General features: G+C 26.9%; 2 protein-coding genes across 7 annotated transcripts in view; one reads left to right on the top strand and one right to left on the bottom strand.

The window, feature by feature from the left end:
- The window catches only part of LOC129980404 (uncharacterized), a 443,593-nt gene that overhangs the window by 388,705 nt on the left and 39,785 nt on the right, over window positions 1-15,103 (bottom strand). The gene's annotated exons all lie outside the window — the stretch shown is intronic.
- The window catches only part of LOC129980348 (liprin-alpha-2-like), a 104,047-nt gene that overhangs the window by 61,139 nt on the left and 27,805 nt on the right, over window positions 1-15,103 (top strand). For all 5 annotated transcript variants that reach the window (XM_056090795.1, XM_056090794.1, XM_056090791.1 and 2 more), the window contains exons 2-6: window positions 11,207-11,308; window positions 12,222-12,386; window positions 13,509-13,583; window positions 13,685-13,774; window positions 14,434-14,652. In XM_056090795.1, coding sequence (XP_055946770.1) covers window positions 11,207-11,308; window positions 12,222-12,386; window positions 13,509-13,583; window positions 13,685-13,774; window positions 14,434-14,652 — 651 coding nt within the window. The remainder of the gene's footprint in view (window positions 1-11,206; window positions 11,309-12,221; window positions 12,387-13,508; window positions 13,584-13,684; window positions 13,775-14,433; window positions 14,653-15,103) is intronic.

The raw sequence follows: 15,103 nt of genomic DNA, 5'->3' as shown, positions 1-15,103 counted from the left end.
GTGTATGCATTATCCTTTTTGCCCGCATGTTATTTTCTTTTTCATACATATACGTAAAATATTATAAAAAATGTTACAAATTTCTGGTTTATGTCTCGTGTTATATTCGCTTCATTTTACTTTTTATAACAAAATAAGAAATTTTATGTTAGTCTGTATGCTTTTTTTTTTATTATTATTTTTCTGTTAAAGTAGGAATTTCAATTACGTAAAAATTCTAATACTTGAATAAAAGACAATATATAATAAAACAAAATAAACTGGAAAAGCGCTAAAAAATAAAAGTATTTTTTGAGCTTCAAAAGAAATGTATTCTTTTCTAGTAAATATAGAAGGGAGAAAATAATTAATCCAGGCCATCTTTCCTCTATTTGTTGTCGCATGCTTTGTCAACGAGAAAAAAAAATGTGCCGAAATGTAAAGCTTTCTTCGGTAAATGAATATTTATTGTTCGAAATTTCCTCGTTTCTTGGAGGGGGGATGGACATATCGGTAAACTTTGAATCTTAATTCCTGAGCATACACGTAATTAACGAAACTTTTTTTAAGATTAATTTTGTAAGTATGCTGTCGTTGTTCATCGATTTTCTTGCAGCTGTGAACAGCGCTTTCAACATTCTCTTTGAGGCTTGTTGTTCGAGAAAATGTGCTAATATTTCCGCCAAATAAAAAATAATAAAATACATTAAAATGTATATATTTTTGCTTTTCGGGACTTGCATGTGAATTGAACAGCTGATACAGTTACGAGAAAATGTATTAAAGATCTGCTTTCATTATTTTATAATTAATAAAAATCAGTACTACTGATTTTTATTTTGTTACAGAAGTAAAGTTCTGTAATTTATTTGTTCTTAAAATGTGATGCGATGAGATGTAGTGTATTATATATCAGATCTATTTAGTTATTTGTTTGAAAATAAATTGTTTATGCGTATTTTTTTACTTTTTTTCCCAACCACTTAAAGTTCTAACACTCTAAAACACCATTTGAACATCTTTAAAATGATGTATTAATGAAAAGAAAAATAATAAAAATTTTAATATGTATTGATTATTATAAATTTAATTCTTCTAATTTCAAATTCGTTTAAAAATAATAGTTTTTAAAGGTATACTAATATATTAATACATAATTTTAGAAACAGTAGGATGATTTTAATATTAGAAAACCTATTAAAAAAGTGGGAAAAGGGCATGCCTTTATTGCATATATTTAGTATAAATTATTAAGATGTATGATTATATTAGATTTAAGAACATGTAGAAAGGCGTTAAATTAAAAATAAAAATCTTAAATTTTATAAATATATAAATTATAAATAATAATAATTATAAAATTATGAATAATAAATATATATTATAAATATATAAATTTTATAAAAATCTTAAATCTTAGCAATTTTTTTAACCCTTATTTCAGTAGTGTTTTGTCAAACAAAATAAACGAAAGTAAAAATAATTTTTTTTAAATCAGTTGATAATTATAAAGAAATATAATAAAACAAAGTTGAGTATGGTCTCTGAAATGTTAATCCTTTTAGGTTTCTTAATTAATTACAGTTACTCCTATTAACCGACAAAATTAATTTTAGGCCCTCATGTTTAAAGAAGGAGAGGGGAGATATTTCCATTTTTTTAAATAAATGTGGATCGAATCTCTTGACCGGTACATCTTAGAATGTTTTAAGCTCAATTTATTTATCTTTGTATTTTTTTAAATTTGCTTTTAATTATAGTAACAATTACGTACTTGCAAAAAGAAAAATGTATTTAATACCGTCGGAACGCTCATATGTGTAAACACGGTTACTAAAATAATGAAAAGTATTTTTATAAAATATACTTAAAAAATATTTTGAAAAACTTATTAAAATTAAACAAAAAAAAAATTACAAAAAATGAAATGGGTATGACTGAAAGCTAATTCTTTTTAATTTTAAAATAGTTTAAAAAGAAGATTGTTCTGTTGCAATTTCAATTTTTATCTCTAATATTCATATTTAAAAAAATATATATATATTCATGCTATGTATCAAAATAATATTTTTCATTGCATTCATTTATATTCTGATTTTATGTGTACGGCGTTATTAATTTTTATGTGTGCATACCATCATTATTATAGAATTAAAATTAAATTTTGGAAATAAAATAAATGTGGACTAATAAGTGCAAAATTAACAGACTACAATGTTTCGGACAAAAACTGAGATTTTTTTTTTTTTTTTCACCAAAAAAAAAAGTTATTATTTGGCTTTTTACACTATTATTTCAATATGAAGGGTTTTTTTTTTTTTTTTTTTTGGTACTTTGAAAATGTATTAAGTTTGAAAAAATTATTAAGATAAAACAAAATATTTTGAAAAAATTATTAAGATAAAACAAAATATTTTGAAAAAATTATTAAGATAAAACAAAATATTTTGAAAAAATTATTAAGATTAAACAAAAGAAAAAAATTCGACTCTTTTTGCAATATTATTTCAATGTAAAACTTTTTTCAGATACTTAGTATTCTTTTTTTTTTTTAATTATCTACAGAATTTTTTTTCAGTGCACGTTTTATTGTCTTTGCTTGATGTCATTGAATCATTTTGATAAATTAGTGAACTTCAAAGAACATCATTATTAATTCCCAATTAAAAATCGTGTTTTAAAATTGCTGACAGAAAATCATTAGTTTTCTTTTCATACAAGAGAAAACTGTTGAGAAAGTTATTCATTTCAGACAAACTCTACCTGCTCCTACCATTCTTTAATTTTTCTGCATTAAAGTTATTTCCTACCTTAACAGGCTAGTTCTAATATCGCTGATTCAGTTCAGGCATATTCTAATATCTTTCTATTCTTTAATTTTTCTGAATTTCCCCTTGGGGGATACATTATTAATGCTTGCTGGTGTTGGAATGGTATATTTCTTTCCATTCCTTTTGTACGGGTCCCCTTAATTGCTTTTTGGAAGTATTTTAAATTTATCTCGCGCGCTTGCTTTGTGGCATGCTTTGAGGGAATTTTGGTTTGCATTCATGTTTTGTTCAGATATTTTATCCTTTTGTCGATCCTTTTTGATTCCCGACTAAATTTCATTATGTTATATTAAGAACTATGTCTCTATTATTCACAAGTAATAATTAGATTTATTCTATTGCTTTCAACAACAAATTTAATTAACAAATATTCTAAACCTTTCTACAATTAGGTTTTTAATTAATGTGGAATATTCGGAAACAATAGTGAAATGTAAACTGAAAGCAGTATCTTTGATTCAATTTATAAATGTTACAGATAATGAAGAAAGCATTTACCCTTAGAAATTAAATAAAGAAGCGTATAGAAGTTGAAAGCATTTGTAATCTTCTGAATGAACCTTTATTTAGTACAGAGTATCAAACGAGCGTTACATCATCAATGTATATAAAGATATCTTTTATAGAATCTGCAATTTTTGCCCTATCTCTTTCTTTCATGTTCTTGATAATAAAAAAATGATGTATGCAAACTATGTTTTCCATTTCTTACTCAAAATTATGTAATGGTGCCTTTCTAATTTTTTTGATGTTATTAGGGTGAGCAATTAGAATGCTTGACGTTAAAAAATTATTTTATAGTATTTCTTGTTGATCGTTATTCGGTACGTATTTAAATAATTATTTGTTTTCCAATATTTTGAAAATTTTTAACTGTGAGAGGAAACAGTAGATTCTGAAAAGATCTCATGTTTAGACACGCTTTGAATCTGACGATGACCATGTGTGTTATATTTATTTTTATGCGCTAAAGCAATAGCATTCATGCGTCTACTGTTGGTGGAAAACTTACCGTGAGAGAAAACACATACTTTATTTCCATAGAAATATTCTGTAAGAAGTAGAACTAAAAACTGGATCTTATGACGAATTTTTATTGAAAAATTCTCTGAGATACTGCATAAATTATGAAAATTATATTGTATTGCACATAAGACCTTAATGCCGGACGATTCTGCATTTTATACTCATATATTTAAAAAATATATATTTTTTTTTTATTATATTGAAGTGTAACCTTTAATTTAAGGTTCAAATTTTTATGGAAGCTGACAGAAAATTAGAGGGAGATATCATTGTACGATGAACAGAGCGGCTTAGGTCTTCTGTAATAGTCAGAATTATAATGATTATCAAAATTTGAAGTTTAAAATTTTTTTGCTGAAGAAGTTATTAAGAGACCAAGTTACATGTATTGAAAATTTTAACCGACATTAATCCTGACGAACCAGCTGGTCGCCCAAAAGTGCAGTGTTTTAACATCTCACCTTTAACTGCTTTTTGTATAAATTGATTCTTTTTTATTGTTAAATTAATCATATTTATTTTACTTCTCATTGTTTATGTTTGGTGCATTTCATTATTTTCTAAAATTGACCTTTTTTTTTTTTTTTTTTTTTTTTTTCCCAGATTTGTATTATGTCTGCATTGTCGTGCTTCAAATATTCGGACGGGACTTTCGAATTTTCTTTAACTTTTTAAATCCTATAATAGGCTTCAAAATTTTCTTGAAAATCCGAAATATATAACTTTTAAGATTTCTAGAAATATAAAGAATTGCATTCTTCGTAAGGAATGTTTTTCTTAAAGGTGGCAATCATTGGGGGGGGGGGAGGTCCCCCTTGTTCCTATAATTTGACGATCTTATAAGATGAATAAATTTATCAAAACGTGCGCAACACTCTCCCCAATTGTGAAGATATGTCAAAATCTTTGTGCATTATTTAAAAATGTGGTTGTTTTTTTTTTTTTTGTTGTTGTTGTTGTTTTTTTCATTATAATATTGCTTTTCATATTGAAATTCTCTGCGTTTGTTTAGGACTTTTTTTAACAGTTAAATTTAAATAAATCTGTATTGTCTTGTTTCTGCAATTCTGGCATCTGTAATCAAATGCATGATAAAATATACCTGTTCTTTTCAAAGAGAGTCTTTAAAGAGAAAGAAAAAAAAATTTAAATTGCCGTAAAATCTGATTTACTGTTAAATACGATAAACCGTTTCTAATTTGTTGGGAGATCACTTTCTTATTTTTGAATAGTGTAAAACATATTTTTGTTGTTGTTGTTATAGTGTTTAAAGTAAATTAGAAGAATTTACGTATTTTTTTTTATATGTGTGTTGCTTAAAACATGTTTATTTTTTTAAAAATATTTAACATTTTTTTTTCAAAAGTTTATTTAGATAGATCTAAGATACCTAAAAGGGTGTTAAATGCGTTGCTTTAAAACTAAAGCCATACTAAATTGAATCTTCCTTACGTTTCTCAATTGTAGCTAGTGGTCGCTGAAAGCTTTTATAGAGGAAGGACACATTTTCCTATTTATATTTAAATTTTGCAATTGGAAATGGAAAAGAAAAAAATGCCAAAAGAGAGTACCATTCTTTCTTCCCCTCTCTCTATTCGTAAACTTCATTTTCTCACTTGGAGTTGTAAAAAGATTTTCATCACCCTTTATTTCATGGAAGAATAAAGGAGGAATTGCTCAGGAGCAACATGTTTTAATTGGCTCTTATGGAGATCTACAACTCCAAATACTTTGCATTGATATTGTAAGCAAGTCTATGTATATAGATTTCCTGGCAATAATTAAATTTTTAGAAATTAATTTATTACTTTAAAGAAAATTTTAAGAACACGCAAATATAATATATATCCTATTTGCTTACTATAAGCAGACACAAAAATGTTTGCTTTAACTTTTCACCATTTGCCAATTAAAGGGTTAATATTCCATGTTTTATTTTTTTATTTTGTTTAAAGGGAATAAATGTTGCGTTTAATTATTTTGAATGTTTTTGAAAGTAAAATAACGGTTTGATGACTATTTATAAATGGTTCGATTAAATTTATTTATATCGATTTTATTTCTAAAATGTATTTTTACTTATATATAAAAAATGATAACGTACAGACAAAAAAAATGCTTTTTATTTCGTCACAATGCGCCTGAGTAAATCTAGCTATTACAACAATAAAAAATATTAATTTTTTTAAAGCAAAGGAAATAAAATATATATTACTGAGAAGTTAATTTCTTTTCAACTTTAAAATGGTTTTTATTTTGTAATATGCTGTGAAGTTATAATACTGAAATTTTAAAATTTCAATTGGTTTTTAGTTAAAATTCTTAAAAACTTTTATTGTGAAAATTTGTAACACCCTGCCAACAAAAAAGTAGCCACCTACCTCTGGATCCAAAGATAAATCCTGTGGAACATCTTGTGATTTTTTTTATATGCATATCGCAATCTACGATAGTTTTCCAGTCTATCAACATAATCTTATTAAAATTCATTTGATTTTTTTTTTTTTTTTTTTTTTTTTAAGTTGTGAGTGCATGCGTTAAGTGCGGCTTAACATCTTTATTGGTACTTAGGGAAAATGCGCTCGCATATCATATATGGCCATATTTCATGAAAAAAAAAAAAATGTTTATGTATATGATGTAGTTAAAAATATTTTAAATAGTCGGCGTTCGAAGTGCCGCCGAAGTAGAAAAGATTGATAAATTTTAGTTCCTAGTTTCAGACAGAATCAGCAAAATATTTATTTGATTTTAATTTTGTGAATTTTTGTTTTAGTCACCAAATTATTTTTTACTAATCTAATCAATTTTTGATGGAAGTTCAAATTCGGTAAATAGTCTGAGGGCATTTTTAAACTTTAAACTTCGATGGATTTGAAAATGTAGTAACTCAAATCTCAAATTTTTCATTTATCTTGTATGCATTTTTCTAATTTAAAATTTTGAATTTTCGATGCTGTTTTATGGCATTCTTGCTTAACTATTTTGCAAAAAATCGGTAGATGGTAAACATACCATGTCTTTCACGAATCAACTATTTCATATGGGGGGGGGTATTGGACCTATGGTAAGATTTTCAGCTTTGTAAAGGAATCTGCATCTGCGTTAGTATTCGGATTCTCATGAAAAGAATTTTTTTTTTAATTTAAATTTATTTTTAATTTCAATAAAATTTACTGTTTAGTATCAACTAATTTGATATGATATCTTAAATTGGTCTAATTTAATAGTAGGCTAGATTTTGAAAATATTTCAACTAGCGCTGATGACAAAGCATTCTTCATTTGTTATAATTTTTAATAATAAATAATTTCTAATTTTTAGTTCAAACTTTGGAAGAACAGTGTTCTTCCAATCTCATTTGTATCGTTTCATATAATTTTTAATTCAAACTTTGTTTAGATGAATTTTTTCCCCTCCCCACTCCCGACTGTAGCGTAAGAAATCCTTGCCTTTATGACTAGGTATTTTATATATTAAATAGTCTCCTAATTTTATTTTCTTATCATAAGCTGTTAATAAATGAAAATTGCGCATATTTTTATTTTAGCCTTTTTTGGTAAAAATACTTATATTTTTATTTCATCGCATTATTCTAAGTATTCATCTTCGCGTAGATGTAAATAAATCATAGTTAACAATAAAATGAAAGTTGCTCCTATTTAGCAACTAAATATGTTTCGCGACTTCTTTGTAAAATCATCCTAAAATGACAGTCGAGAGAAATGGTTTCAAAAGCATTTTTTTATTGTGAATTGTCTGTAAAGGTATCAGTAGATATTAATGCTGTCAGTTGTGCTTTACTGAGATTAAAAATATAATAAACAGTGAATAATGACTTACTTATTACTTGTGCAACAAAAGTGGCTCAGTACTTAAATGACTCTCATTATTTTAAATATTGTGACTTTGTTTGCGATGTCTTTGCTTATTGTTTGCCAACGAATTCTAAAACCCTTCACGCTTTTGCGCATGCTTTAGGATGAGTTTAATTCGTCAAAATAGGAGTGAAAGAAAAGCTGAAAGGAGGAGATGTTTACATTAAAGAATAAGGTAAACTCGGATTACTCACAGACTAAATAAATTAAAATGAAATAATAAGATCAGAAACGACACGATAATCACATACATGTGGAAAAAAATTAAATGAAAAAGTATCTAATAGATCGGGAAGCAAGGTCAAACAATGACGGAGAATTCCGGAAATGCGCTGATTCTTCCGCATCTCGCCCCTCAGTGAGATAAAATAGTCGAAATACTGAAACGAACAGTATGTTGCCTTTGCTGAGACGCATTAATGAAAAATTATATTTCTTGTTATGGATGATTTGTTTCCTTTATAATAGCCCTCAGTTTTTTTAAAAATTAGTTTTCATAAGTTATTTAATGTCTCATTAATTCGTTTCAAATGCCTTCCTCCCTTTCACACACACGTCTTCTTTTCGGAAACATTCTTTACAGTTAGCTATCGCTGAAAACAAAAATAGAACATCTCTGCTTTAGTTTTGAAACGATTTGATAAAAGAAATTACCAATGTCCGTTTCGTGTGTTAAAAGCACGAAACTAAAAAATCTAAAGGTCATCCTGTTTTAACAAGTTTTTACTGAACTGCAAAAACTTAGTGAAATAAATCCTTAATGCTGTAAAATATTGAAAAGTATTTAAGAATTAAGTGTCCGTGGGTGTGAAATATTACTATAATCGTATTCTATAAAGCAAATTCATGGTAAAGTTTCGAGTGTATAACCATTATCGTTTTTATAATCTTTCCCTTCTGTAAGAAATTCGGAACGTTATCGAATCCTGTGGTTTTAATTCACGATCATTACGCAGGGAATTTTCGAATTTTACCATTTGTTAATGTGTGCATTTCGTGTTCCTGAATATTCTTTCCTTTTGTAATAGGAGAATAAATTGGTCTTTCTGCTTTCCGCATTCAATCTAATGCAACTAAAGCATGCAAAAATAATCTTGAATCAACGTATTAACTTCATAACGTTTAATTTTATATTATCATCGATCAATTTTTAAAGGGTGACAATTGGATTGAAATTACTAAGCAACCTTAAGTTTTTGATGAAGAATTAATAATTTAACTCGCAGGATTCTTGGTTTATCTGAAAAAGTAGAAAAGAAATAACTGAGGAAAAAACTAATAGTCTTATTTAAGTTCAATTTTTAGTTTTAATCTCCAAATCTTAATTTTGTTTTAACTCTTTTACTTTTAATTTTTTCTCATTTTGTCGCAGTTATTTGTATGTTTTATGTATAAAATGAAATTCAAATGAAAAAAGTTAAATTCCTGGATTTAAATGACATCTGAAATTTATAAGTATCACATTTATTTGTCGCTAGCCGCCTTTGGTTCAAATAAATTTTGATTGGTTTGATTTCAATAAGCATAATGTCCAACTTGTTGTTCATGATTCTCTCAAGAAAATATTTTTTTAAGCACCAGTTTGTGATTAAAGCTGTATTGTTTCAAAAGCTTTACACATATCCTGTGTATTGTTCAAGTGAACCACCCTAATGGAGTAAAGAAGTTAGTCCAAGAGTGTCATTAAACAGTAATTGCTTTTATCTTTCATGGTGCCATTAACTCCACTTTCTTGTTTTTCATGAAATTTTTTTTTTAAATTATAGCATTAATCGTTTTTACTTTACAAAGTGGAAAAAGATATATCACTTATTAATTCTTTGATGAAACAATGAAAACGGTTTGAATTCTGTTGCGACAATAAAAGTTATTGTGTAAAATTATTCAAAAAAAATTTTTTATGGCAAAATTTTAAAAAAATTAAGCAACTAAATTGGCATTATTAACTCTTCCACATACAATGATGTGCCAAACACACGCATCGAATTAGTGTATTTTTAATTTTATAACTGCAATTAAGTGAAATTATTAAGTAATTTAAAATGCAAAAATCACTCAAAAATGCTTCGATATCTCAAAGCTCCTTATATTATCATAGGAATCAAAACAAAAATAAATGCCCCTGTTAGGATGTTCATCTAATTAGAAAGTTAAATAAATTCATATATTAAAAGGTTCGAGTGGCTTGAAATTTTAAAATTGTATGAAACTTGTTTTTGTACAATTTTATCTTTTAGAAATTACTTTTAAGTTTTAGAAGTAAGCCAAAATCTCGCTTAATTTTTAATTAAAATTTCAAAAAGAAAAACATTTAAGTTTTAGAAGTAAGCCAAAATCTCGCTTAATTTTTAATTAAAATTTCGAAAAGAAAAACAATCTCCCACATTGCCACTTTCCAAACTACATGTGTATCAAATTCGGTCAAACAGTCTGACATGTACAGCGCCATCTGTGACGTTTTACAGGACAAAGTAATCAGCTTTCAGCTGCATAATTTTAATTTAATACGACTATAGTTTAGCTGCTGATGATGTGTGCCTCTCTATTGTTTTCACAGTTTTTACTGCACTGTCACTGCAAAATGAAATGACACCTTACATCCCAAAATCTGCAAAATGCAGTTTTTTCTTCCTCCATTTGGCATTACCACAGTCATCTGTCTATTGTTTTCACAGTTTTTACTGCACTGTCACTGCAAAATGAAATGACACCTTACATCCCAAAATCTGCAAAATGCAGTTTTTTCTTCCTCCATTTGGCATTACCACAGTCATCTGTCTATTGTTTTCACAGTTTTAACTGCACTGTCACTGCAAAATGAAATGACACCTTACATCCCAAAATCTGCAAAATACAGTTTTTTCTTACTCCATTTGGCATTACCACAGTCATCTGTCTTTCAAGATCTTTGTGAACCGAATCGATGTCAGAAATTATAGTTATTTTTCACTTTGTAACTAAGCTATCAGATTTTTCAAAAAAGTTGTGAAAGATGATATTGGTACCGATTTTTTAGAAGCAGAAGTTTGTTAAAGTTAGTTATAGAGAAAATGTGCTTTAAATCAAAGACGTTATTTAAAAGAAAAAATAATAAAGCACTCTCCATGCATGAGAAACGAAAAGTTTTTGGTTATTTGAGTTTGGATTTTATTTATAAATCTTGGATTCATTAGTTTGTGTCATATGCATAGTGGAATAAAAAGTCTGATTTTTTTCCCCCTACATATATCTTTTCGTTAAATAAATCGTAAATGTCAATTAGTGGTGATTGTAATGAATAATTGTATTAAATTCATTCCATGATCTTGTGATACTAGAATATTAAATTCCTTTTATTATTCTTTTAAATAACAGCTCTTTAAAAAGTTTCTTTTCATGAAGCTTCAAAATTATTAAATCTTAGATTCTTGCTTTAAAATATTATTTCAGCATTCCTAGATTTGACTTATATTTAATTTTATTTTTTTAATACATTGTGTTTTTTATGTTTAGGAATTTGCTACGCTAACAAAAGAATTAAATCAAGCCCGAGAGCAATTATTAGAAAAAGAAGAAGAAATTACAGAGCTCAAAGCTGAGAGGAACAATACCAGGGTAAGTAATTATATTTTATCTTGATTGTTGTATTTAAAAGTTAAAAGTGTGCTTACGTTTTTCAAACAATAAAATAATTTAGTTCTCGTGTTAATGAAATAAAAAATATTTTGAAATTATCTTAGTTTTGCCCAATGAATTCAAAGGGTAAACTTTTCTTTAATTCTGTTTGCTGATAATTTTATGCAGTTCTTAGTATGTGTGCATACAACACAATGGATTTTTAAAACGAGCATTTAGCATATTTTATCTTTTACTCCTTTGGTATACAGGAAAATTGGTTGAATGATTTTCTTTAGCATTATTTTTTCAATACATTTTTATTTGTATTCTTAATACTTGTCTGGTATATTACGTATCAATTAATTAATCTGAAAATTGATGGAAAGTTTCTGAGAGAAAAAAATTCATTGTGTGACTAGAATCATCTTAAGGCTCATAATAGTTACATATTTAAGGGAAACATTGACACACTTAAAAATAACTCTGTTTAACCTAATTATTATGTAGTTTTTGCAAAGGAACATCTTAGCTATGCGTTTTTTCAGTATGATATCAAAAGAGAAATTGACAATCTGAACTTACAGACTGCTCTTCTGAGACGATTGTAGATCTCCCCATGCCCCTGTAGAAGGTCTTATTCTAAAATTACAGTTTAATAAAATGCAAAGAAACATGAAATTTATTGAAAATTATCCTAGTTAAAAAAAAAAAAAAAAAAAAAAAAAAAACTGCCTTGTTAAACTCATTTTTGTCAGCATTCAGACAGCATTTATTGCAGGATTATCATTTTTCTTTAACTCAATATTAATGTATAATAGACATATGCTATTATAAATGAGTAATTTTTTGTAGTTTTGTTATTTAATCATTCTCTCTACTTAAATAATGTTTGATATCTTTGTGGATGTAGTTGCTCTTGGAGCATTTGGAGTGCCTTGTTTCACGTCATGAACGATCCTTAAGAATGACTGTAGTCAAAAGACAAGCACAGTCTCCTGCTGGTGTATCTTCGGAGGTGGAAGTTCTTAAAGCCCTCAAATCATTATTTGAACACCATAAAGCTTTAGATGAAAAGGTAAGTTAAAGCACATAGTAATATTTTTATTTTTGAATAGAAAATTTATAATGATGACAATAACTTTGTTGAATTTAATTAAGTATTAGGAAATAATTCTTTTTCAGTTGTATCCTTGTAAAAATAGCTGTTTATTAAGAGTTATTTTTAAGTTTGAGTGGGGGTTTTTTTTAATTATTATTCTTTTATACTTATAATTAATTATAAGTGCATTAAGTGCTTGTGACAGTAGAAACTTGACTAATATTTAAATAGTCACATTCATAGGCAGATTTCTTTAAAAGAAAAGGTTGCTGAATTTTAATCCTCTTAGTAACAAATTAGCTTGGTACTTTTCAGAGCAGAGAAAAATGCTTTTAAATGGGAGGAAATAGCACATTTTTAATAGGTAATTGTAATCTGGAGAAAATTTTATCTAGAGGTATGTTAGAAAGTTTATTTATAAATGTATAAAAATAATTTACTTATGAACTTAACAGAAACAGTGAAAAAGACTAGTTTTCTGTAAACATAATTCAGCATTATATTATGTTACATGCTATAAAATCAAAAGTGGTAACTTTAAAGTTCCAAGTCATTGTATTTTCAAGGTTCAATTTCTTTTTACATATGTTATATTTGTTGCATTAATAAATTGATTGATCTCATGAGTTTTAGTTACTAAAAAGTAACACTTTCAAATGTATATATTTTCTTTTGAGTTTGAATTTTGTGTAAAATTAATGGCAAATGCTATTTGGTGTAATTAATAGATAAATTAAAGAATTTTGAATAGCATACTGATTAGCAATAATTTTAATGATTATTTTATAATATTAACATTTTGGAAGTTCAGTAACTCTGAATAAAAAATTATATTTGAGAAAAGTATGCTCATAAAATTTTAGGAGTTCCATGTCTTTTTTATCGAAAGTTGGTTTATTTATATTTGATATATTTTCCTTATATGTGCTGTTTCTGACCTATTCTAAATTCTGATTTATTCAACATTTTAATATGCAACTTTCTTTTCAATGAACTTAAAGGAATAATTGGTTTAATTTTTATTATAAATTATTATTTTGTATCATTGTAAGTTACTTCCCCCTCCCACCCAGGTAATCATTAATTTTGTTTTTTTAGGTTCGAGAACGGTTGCGAGTTGCTTTAGACAAAGTCACTACATTAGAAGAGGAACTTAGTAAAGCAAATGAAGAGGTATGTTAAATATTATATCCTTTTATACAGTTGCACTGTTCTACTGTATATCTAGTTAATAGAAAATATAATAAAATTTTCTTTTTATATTTGTTTTCCAGCTTAATCAGTATAAAACCAAAGGTGTAACATTAGAATTAAAAGAAGAAAGAAAGCCTGCTAATGGAGAAGAAGCTACTCATATTTCCAAGGTCTGTATTAAGTTTATTTAAGTTCAAAGATAAGTATTGAATATGAGATTTGGAGCAGAAGAAACATTTTTGTGCATTAACCTCAGCAAAAGATAATATTCTTTTACTGAATTTAACATTTTAAAGAATTAAGTATTTTCACTGCTTTGTCTATTTTTAAATATTTATTTTTCATTTCTGTTATATATATATTGAGCATAATTTTTCTTTTGATCATTTGTGATATTTTGAAAATAAATTTAAAAGAATGTATTATTTAAAAGAAACTTCAAAGGTTCGATTCCCATACCAGTGTAATATTTTTATTATTTTTTTACTCTCTTGCAAGGTCTTTGCTCTACTAAAGTATCTGATGATTTGTCAAATGTAGAACAGAAGGGGGAAAAGCATATTAATTAATATCACTCAAAGATAAAACTTTCCTGTTTTTCATTTGTATTTGATTTTAAAAGAATTAATAACACATTATTTATGGAAATAAAATTTTGTACCTTAAAATTATTTCATTTGAATATTTAGTTGGCATTTAAAATTATACTTTTTTATATAAGCATTATTGATTTTTATTTCATTCTGAAAATGTTCTCAAAAATTATAATTGGTAATTGTATAGCAATTATGTCAAAGTTTTACTTAATTTGAATAAATTTTTTTCATAGGTTTCTAATGGAACAGCAGAGGCTGCTGCTGAAGCAGCCCGTGTTGTTGAAATGCAGGAAACGCTAGAAAAGGTCAACTCTGAGCTGAGTGCATCACGTAGTAAAATTGCTGAACTTAGTGCCAAAATTAGAGAGCAAGAAGAATGTGTGTCTGCCGCTCAAAAAGAAATTTCTAGAATGCAGGAGGAAAATGCTAGGCTGGCTCGAGATCTTAAAGAGGTAATTAAGTGATGCAAACCTTTAAAAATTGATTGAATTTAATTTCAATAACTACAGGCTCTGCAAGATAATTCGAGATCCAGTATAGAAGCAAATTCACTTTTGTCTTCTTAGAATGATTTATATATCTATAGGCTTTCCCTTCAATGATTTAAGAGCTGTTGAAGTGGGCTTTAACTGAGATTACATTACATCCAGAATTTTTCTTTTATATTGAATAATTAGTTTTTGCCTCACTTTTACATGCAGTGTTATGCAGACAGCATAAATCATCAGTTTAGAAATATAGAATATTCTTAAGCTCTTATTGTTAAAACATTCACTTAACAAAACTAAGAAGTCTGATATGGGGACATGCTAGATATTTTGCACTCTTTTAACTGAATTCAAATAAGGAAAATAAATTTCTCTTGAAACAAGTTCGTTCTGCTGAATGTCAATTTAATAGAAG

Source organism: Argiope bruennichi, chromosome 1, assembly GCF_947563725.1.
Source record: "Argiope bruennichi chromosome 1, qqArgBrue1.1, whole genome shotgun sequence".
Taxonomy (NCBI): domain Eukaryota; kingdom Metazoa; phylum Arthropoda; class Arachnida; order Araneae; family Araneidae; genus Argiope; species Argiope bruennichi.
Note: the sequence above shows the minus strand (reverse complement) of the source record. Positions and strands in the feature narration are given on the sequence as shown.